This window comes from Sapajus apella, unplaced genomic scaffold (genome assembly GCF_009761245.1).
Source record: "Sapajus apella isolate SASKATOON/1434 unplaced genomic scaffold, GSC_monkey_1.0 scaffold158, whole genome shotgun sequence".
NCBI classification, from domain to species: Eukaryota; Metazoa; Chordata; class Mammalia; order Primates; family Cebidae; genus Sapajus; species Sapajus apella.
In genome coordinates, this window is record NW_022437098.1 from 2,084,059 (window position 1) to 2,092,547 (window position 8,489).

At 48.1% G+C, this 8,489-nt stretch overlaps 1 protein-coding gene and 1 long non-coding RNA gene across 8 annotated transcripts in view; both read right to left on the reverse strand.

Annotated features, from left to right (window-relative positions):
• SLC35D2 (solute carrier family 35 member D2) overlaps positions 1 to 8,489 on the reverse strand; it is a 67,856-nt gene extending 59,367 nt beyond the window's left edge. For 6 of the 7 annotated variants that reach the window (XM_032266421.1, XM_032266420.1, XM_032266418.1 and 3 more), the window contains exon 1: positions 8,260 to 8,478. In XM_032266421.1, the coding sequence (XP_032122312.1) occupies positions 8,260 to 8,417 (158 nt within the window). In that variant the 5' untranslated portion in view covers positions 8,418 to 8,478. Of the gene's footprint in view, positions 1 to 8,259 lie in introns of all 7 variants that reach the window. The other variant, XM_032266415.1, reaches the window with a different exon arrangement.
• On the reverse strand, positions 1,442 to 2,864 carry LOC116541911. Its single transcript, XR_004265001.1, has 2 exons — positions 2,275 to 2,864; positions 1,442 to 1,961 (listed from the first exon to the last, which is right to left on the reverse strand). It is a non-coding gene; the product is annotated as an uncharacterized LOC116541911 (long non-coding RNA).

An 8,489-nucleotide genomic window follows, 5' to 3' on the forward strand; every position in this document is an offset into this window, starting at 1 on the left:
TTAAAGAAGATAATTTACAAATACATAGCTTTTATAATATGAATCAATTTTTATAAAAAGTAATTCATTTATGTTTGTCTCCATCTATTTATCTGTATCCATCCATCCACCCAAAACGATATGTGAAACTGTTGCCTCGTGTGCATTATAGTAAATTTTTTATAATCTCACCCTAATATTTCTATTTTGTTTGAATTCTTTATAATAATCACAACAGAATAACTTTTCTTCCAAAAGGTACTGATGGCCAGGCATGGTGGCGAATACCTATAATCCCAGCACTTTGGGAGGCTGAAGCGAATAGATCACCTGAGGTCAGGAGTTCAAGACCAGACTGGCCAACATGGTGAAACCCTGCCTCTATTAAAAATACAAAAATTAGCTGGGCGTGGTGGTTGGTCCCTATAATCCCAGCTGCTCAGGAGGATGAGGCAGGAGGATTGCTTGAACCCAGGAGGTGGAGGTTGTAGTGAGCCAAGATTGTGCCATTGCACTCCATCCTGGAAGACAAGAGCAAAACTCTGTCTCAAAAAAAAAAAAAAAGTATTAATTCTAGGTAGTGGGAATTATTATTGTCTTCTTTGCTCATTTCTGTATCCCTAATGTTTTAACTGAGTTCTTGCAGGTGTGAACATGAGAAAGTGAAGATCCTGTGGACAGAACTCTTTCAAGAGTCTTCTGATTCTGGCTGGATGCTGTGGTTTAGGCCTGTAATCCCAGCACTTTGGGAGGCCGAGGCAAGTAGATCACTTGAGGTCAGGAGTTCGAGACCAGTCTGGCCAGCAAAGCGAAACCCCATCTCTACTAAAAATACAAAAGTTAGCCAGCAGTGGGACACAGTGGCTCATGCCTGTAATCCTAGCACTTTGGGAGGTCAAGGCAGACAGATCACTTGAGGTTAGGAGTTTGAAACCAGCCTGGCCAACATGGTAAAACCCTGTCTCTACTAAAAATACAAAAATTAGCCAGGAGTGGTGGTGGGCACCTGTAATCCCAGTCACTCAGGAGGCCAAGGCAGAATTATTTGGACCCAGGAGGCAGAAATTACAGTGAGCCGAGATCATGCCACTGCACTCCTAAGTTTGATATGCACTTCTGAGTCCTGATATGGCTGCTGTTACATTCCAGAGCCTCTCTTTGCCTGATAATCCCATAGATAAAAAGTTTCTTTTCTTCTTTTCCCCCTACAATGCCAATTGTCCTGGGATTACCACGCCCGGCTAATTTTTGTCTTTTTAGTAGGGACGGGTTTTCACCATGTTGGCTGGCCAGAGCTGGTCTCGACCTCCTGACCTCAAGTGATCCACCTGCCTTGACCTCCCAAAGTGCTGGGATTAAAGGTGTGAACCACTGCGCCCGGCCATGGGGTCAACAATTTAAAAGCAAACCAGCCAGCCAGATGTGGTTTTTGGCTCAAGAGCTGTTCAAGTGCTGAAAGAAGCAAGCAGAAGACAAGTGGATGCCGAGGTGAGAGGAAAGGAGTCTCACGTGTCCTTCCTAGAGTGGCTCTCAGCGGACCAAGCAGGGAAACAATGCCAGGAGGCGCAGTCACAGCAACAGGAAGGGAGTAAGGAGGAGATCCGGGGAGGCCAAGCGTGGACAGCCTGCAGGGGAGATCTCGGAGAGGGGCGGTTACTTGCGTTACCACTGATCATCCGAAATGGGCCACTGTTATCATATCAAACTAAAACAGTAACCAGGTAGGAAAAGCACTCAGGGTACAAACCGTTGCTCCCGGAATGTAACTCTCTGCAAGCCCAACTGCTGGAACTGCTTGTTGTAACCTGAGACCAGTTTTATCTCTAGCTTCTGAGACCACGTGCTGCAGCTTCGGGACTCATTTTACCCATCACCTTCGCTCACCAGTCAGAGCCTGCCAGCTCCCCGAACCCTGACAGTGCCAATCATCTTTCTCCCAGCACCGTACGTAACATTTCTTCTTTTCCAATAAAACCTCGAACCTAGGCCGGGCGCGGTGGCTCAAGCCTGTAATCCCAGCACTTTGGGAGGCCGAGGCAGGTGGATCACGAGGTCAAGAGATCGAGACCATCCTGGTCAACATGGTGAAACCCCGTCTCTACTAAAAACACAAAAAATTAGCTGGGCATGGTGGTGCGTGCCTGTAATCCCAGCTACTCAGGAGGCTGAGGCAGGAGAATTGCTTGAACCCAGGAGACGGAGGTTGCGGTGAGCCGAGATCACGCCATTGCACTCCAGCCTGGGTAACAAGAGTGAAACTCCGTCTCAAAAAAAAAAAAAAAAAAAACCTCGAACCTTCTCTTTGTTCCTCAGACATACCAAAGACCACCGAGATTGCATGTATGACTCACATTGCAATTCTTTCTTCCCAAATAAAACATCAAATTCAGAGCCTTGTCTCCACACTTTTATTCTGATTTTGACACTTGTGAGGAGAGGGTCCTGGCAGCAGAGAGGGTCGTGGGAAGCAGGATTCAGGAGAGTTTGCTGGTGATCAGAGTAGACTGTGACAGCTCAGCATGTGAACCCTGAAACCACAGGAAAGCTGACCGGAGCTAGGTGGAGAGGAAGGCTAAGATTAACAGAATCAGTCACCAGAAGCTCAGGCACCATTTTACAAAGGGCAGAAAGGATAGCACATCCAGAGTCTCAACAGAGCATGAGCAGCTGGGAGCTAGGAGGACCCAAGCTCATCTCCTGGCCCAGGTCTGGTGGGTGAGGCAAAGAGCCAGCTCCATCAAGGGGGCTCAAGGGAGCAGCGCCTTCAGGACAGAGCCACGTTTTCATTAAAGTAAGAGCACATTAGGAGTTGCTTTTGGTTTGGGATATAGAATTCCAGTTCCCACCACTGAAGATTCCAGCTTAGTAGCTTTTATTAAAAAACAAAAACATGCCGGGTGTAGTGGCTCATGCCTGTAATCCAAGCACTTTGGAGGCCAAGGCGGGCGGATCACCTGAGGTCGGGAGTTCAAGACCAGCCTGACCAACATGGTGAAACACCATCTTTAATATAAATTAAAAATTAAAAAAAAAAAAAAAAAAAACACCTCTCCAAGTGATTCAGACTACTGGGCAGGTCTGGAAATTACTGTGTCTAGTCTGGGCGTGATGGCTCATGCCTGTAATCCCAGCACTTTGGGAGGTCAAGGCGGGTGGATCATGTGAGCCCAGGAGTTCGGGACCAGCCTGAGCAACATATTAAGACTCCATTTCTACAAAAAAAAAAAAAAAAAAAAGGCCGGGCGCGGTGGCTCAAGCCTGTAGTCCCAGCACTTTGGGAGGCCGAGGCGGGTGGATCACGAGGTCAAGAGGTCGAGACCATCCTGGTCAACATGGTGAAACCCCGTCTCTACTAAAAATACAAAAAATTAGCTGGGCATGGTGGCACGTGCCTGTAATCCCAGCTACTCAGGAGGCTGAAGCAGGAGAATTGCCTGAACCCAGGAGGCGGAGGTTGCGGTGAGCCGAGATCGCACCATTGCACTCCAGCCTGGGTAACATGAGTGAAACTCCGTCTCAAAAAAAAAAAAAAAAAAAAAACAATTGGCTGGGCATGGTGGTGTGCACCTGCAGTCCTAGCTGCTCAGGAGGCTGAATTTGGAGGACTGCCTGAGCCAGCAGAGATTGCAGTGAGCTGAAATTACGCCTGGGTGACAGAATAAGATCCTATCTCAAAAAAGATATCAAGCCTTGGGATGCATAATAAACATATATAGCAAATACTGAGCAAATATTTGTTGAAATGAATACAGCAAAGTTAGACATTTTTATTAAGCATTATTAGTAAATTATTCCATGTCATAGACTAGGCGTACAATATTGAAACGGAAAAGTCCAGCTAGGTGTGGCGGTTCCACACTAGTAAACTTAGCACTTTGGGAGGCTGAGGCAGGAGGATTACTTGAGCCCAGGCATTTGAGACTAACCTGAGCAACATAGCAAAACTCCATCTCTGTAAAAATGAAAAATTCAAAACAAAATTTTTTTTAATTCAAAAATTATCCAAGAGTGGTAGCGCACACCTGTAGTCTCAGCTACTCAGGAGGCTGACGTGAGATCACCTGAGCCCAGGAGGTAGAGGCTTCTGTGAGCCTTGATCGTGCCACTGCACTCCAGCCTGCGCGACAGAATAAGACTCGATCTCAAAAGAAAGAAGAGAAAAAAATCCACAACTCCAGAACAATTATACAACCCTTATGAGCCTGATCCCAAAGGACCAAGAGCGCAATCAAGCCAGGCACAGGGGGTCATGCCTAAAATTCCAACCCTTCAGGAGGCCAAGATGGACAGACTGCATGAGCCCAGGCGTTTGAGACCAGAATGGGCAACAGGGCAAGAACCCCTCTCTACAAAAATACGTATCTATACAAAAATTAGCCAGGTGTGGTGCTGCACTCCTGTAGTCTCAGCTACTCAGGAGGCTGAGGTGGGAAGATCACTTGAGCACAGAGGTAGAGGCTGAGATGAGCTGTGATGGTGCCACTGCACTCTAGTCTGGACAACAGAGCGAGACCCTGTCTCAAAAAAAAAACAACAGCATAACCAACTGGCCACAAACTCTTAAATGCCCTTATTTTCCCCTCTCACCCCAATAGGTTCTCACAGTTCACAGCCTTCAAAGGCCTCTCTGTCCAACCAGGTAAATCTGGCATTACAATGAATACAAAATGAACCAATCACTAAGATTACCCATTTGTTTTGTACCCAGACCAGAAACTATCTGCCCAAAAAGAAAGAGAAAAAAGCATCCCCTGAGCTACATTCCCACGACCCCGTGAATTAGGTAACTACCAAAAGGTCCTTTCTTCTATCCCACAACACAACATTCTGCCCTCACACAGCTCATGCTTGGATCCGATTTCTATGGTTTCTTGTAACCACATCACCCCAGCCCTCCCCCGTCAATAATGTGTGCTTAAAGCATTCGGAGAGGAAACAATGAACAATGTTATGTGACAAGGGTTCTCCAACTGTGTATTACATTACAGAAATGTTGAATGTTTATTTAAAAGGATTATGAGGGTTTTGACCTTCCTAAGGCAAGAATTCAATTTTCTCCTTCAATCATGAAACTCAACAATTTAAAGATGGATAGGCTAGAGCCTTTCTTCCTTTTTCTTTCTTTCTTTCTTTCTTTTTTTTTTTTTTTTTTGAGACAGAGTCTTGCTCTGTTGCCCAGGTTGGAACACAATGGCGCTATCTCAGCTCACTGCAACCTCCACCTCCCAGGTTCAAGCGATTCTCCTGCCTCAGCCTCCCGAGTAGCTGGGATTGTAGGCACCTGCTACCACGACTGGCTAATTTCTGTATTTTTAGTAGAGACAGGGTTTCACCATGTTGGCCAAACTGGTCTCGAACTCCTGACCTCAGGTGAGCTATCTATTCCCCTTGGCCTCCCAAAGTGCTGGGATTACAGGCGTGAGCCACCACGCCCGCCTTTGTTTTTTTGTTTTTAATCCTGTTTGTTTTCATTTTCCTTCATTAGCTTCAGTGTCAAATGCTCCAGGTTTAGGTACAGTATGTTGGTGTTCATTTCCTTGAGGTAGGGTTGTGTTTCCATGGACACCAGGCAGCAGGCTGCAACACACTGGAGAGACCTTGTCAAGAATACCGACAGCCACAGGATCACCAAAAAATACCCCCAATCCACCCCTTCCTTTTACCTCTGCTGCTATGGCTGCCCAGTCCACACCATCTTTACCTGGAACCCTCTCCAGCCCCTCTCCCTGCCGCCAGTACTGTCAGTTCTCTACTCGCCATCAGCCAGTGAGATCTCTTTTTTTTTTTAATTGCATTTTAGGTTTTGGGGTACATGTGAAGAACATGCAAGACTGTTGCATAGGTACACACATGGCAGTGTGATTTGCTGCCTTCCTCCCCATCACCTACATCTGGCATTTCTCCCCATGCTCTCTCTCCCCAACTCCCCACCCCCCGCTGTCCCTCCCCTATTTCCCCCCAAAGAGAGATCTTTTTAATCACACAAATTGTGTCAGGTCACTCCCATGTCCTAACCTTCTAAGGGACTTCCAGTTGCATTTTGCATGAAACTAAAACTATCCAGTCTCATCCTTCCAGCCTGGTCCCAGATATCTGCTCTCAACACAGCAGCCAGAGTGATTTAGGTAATGTAATTCCCCTGTCCAACACTTTGCGTGGCTGCCACCTCACTCAGAGCTGACGCCAGAGCCCTCACAGTGGCCTCCAAGGCCCCACACAGGCCAGCAATCCATTACTCTCAGACCCCATGTGGTACCATTCCCATTCAAACCCTTCACTCCCCCAGGCCTGGAATGCTCTTCCCCCGTCCCCCAGTGCGGCTTATGTCCCCACCTTACTCCGGTCTTGGCTCCAATGCCATCTGCTCCTGAGGCTCCACTGATCACGCTCACATGGCATACTCCCCCCTCCCTCTCTCCCTCACTCTCTCTCCTGTTTTATTTTTTCCCCAGCACCTTGGCCACATCTGACATAATGTAAATATTACTGGCTCATTTACTGGTCCACAAGGATGCAGCTCCAAGAGGTCAGGGATTCCAATCTGCTCTCTGCACTTTTCTTTCCCAAGAACAGTGGGAAAATACTGTTCTCCCCAAACAGTGCTGGCACATCACAGGGCTTAGCAAAAGCTATGGAATGAGAGAAAGCACTGACTCCCACCTTCCCTGCCTACCTCCCTGCCCAGCCACAGTGACTTTCTCTCTGTTCCTCCAGCAGCCAAGCTCATGCCCACTTCAGCACATTGCACACTTCTGCCTGGAATGCTCTGCCCCTCCTGTCAGATCTGAAAGTGTCTTGTTTATTCATGAAGCTACTTGTTTATTTCCTGTCTCTACCACTGAAGCAGAATCTCCAGAGCAGGGGCTCTGTGCTGTTCATAGAGGATTCTGTGGTGTTTGCAATGGGTTCAACAGTTAGTAGGTGCTCAGTAAATATCTGTTGGAGGTGCAACCAATCCAGCTTATGTGGGTCTCAGTTTTCTCAAATATAAAATAAAGAATGTGAGACTGGATGAGATAGTTTGCACTTATAATCACAGCACTTTGGGAGACCAAGGCAGGTTTAGAGGCCAGGAGTTTAAGACCAGCTTGGGAAACACACTGAGACCCCACCTCCACAAAAAATAAAAAAATTGCCGGTATAATGGTGCACACTTATCCTATGGTCTCAGCTTCTCTGGAGGCTGAGGCAGAATGACTGCTTGAACCCGGGTGGCTGGGGTTGCAGTGAGCAATGAGTACTATGCTCCAGCCTGGGCAACAGAGTGAAATCCTGTTTAAAATTATATATATATATATATATGTATGTATACGTATATGTATATGTATGCCATATGCTTGCCTTGGCCCCTCAACGTGCTGTGATTACAGTTGCAAACCACCTCATCCAGCCTCAGCATTCTTAGTTTATATTCGAGAAAACTGAGACCCACATAAGCTCAATCGGGACACATATATATAAATAAGAAAGCTGATACTCTAAGATACTCTCTAGCAAAGATACTCTCTAGGTCTCTTTGGGCTCTGAAATGTTGATGGTACATTCTTGCAACACAGTAGAGTTTACAAAGAGCCTTCATGTATAACAGCTCATGCAGAGCCCTGGAAGGTAATTAACACGATTGTAATCATTCAGTTTTTGCATCCGAAAAAAATTGCTGACTGTGCGACTGGTCCAAAGCGACAGCTGTTAACCGGCAGAGCTGAGGCTAAATCCACAGTTTTGTCAGTGCCGCTACAATGCTAGCAGAATTAAGCAGGATTTTCTAGTCCTTACAAATAGGTTCAAGGCAATCACAAGTTTGCTGGTTTACTTCACACTAACCCAAAAAAGTACTTCATATGAACTTCCAATTGTTTTTCCGAGCTTTCCGCGAACTCGCTGGTCATTTGAGAACCAATAGTCAATCAATACAAACAGACTTACAGGCACGGGAATACCTGACCGTTGAACATCAGGATCTGTGAGGCAGGCATGTGAACCCCTGTTTTCAGCTCGCCGGGTGTGTGAAATCATGTCTGAGCGCCACCAGCCCGCCCGGGACGGGGCGCCTGGCAGCAGAGCCGGCGCGCTCAGGAAGAGAACGACTTTCTCAGGTTGTGGCCTGAGTGCAGAAATCTGCCCAAGTTCAGGAGGGCGCCTGGGAAACTCGGCCAATGCGCCCAGCTGAGACTCCAGGGTTCCCGTCCCCACCCGCCCTGGCCCGGGAGCGGCCGAAGCGCAAGGAGGGCAGGGGCAGCCCCGCGCTCCCGCAGACCCCCCAGCCCCGGCCTGCCTCACCCGTAGGTGGTCAGCAGCGCCTTGTTGACCAGCACGATGAGGAAGGAGCAGGTCCCGTAGAAGAGCGCCGACAGCAGCCTGACCACCCGCGAGGGCAGCCGCGCCGCGCCGGGCTCCGCGCCCGCGCCCTCGGCCTCGGCCTGGCCGCCGGCAGTCATCTCCCGCTGCCGAGCGGACCCCACCGCCCGCCAGCCTCAGCCGCGCACTGGTCCCGCCCGGCCGGGCCGGGG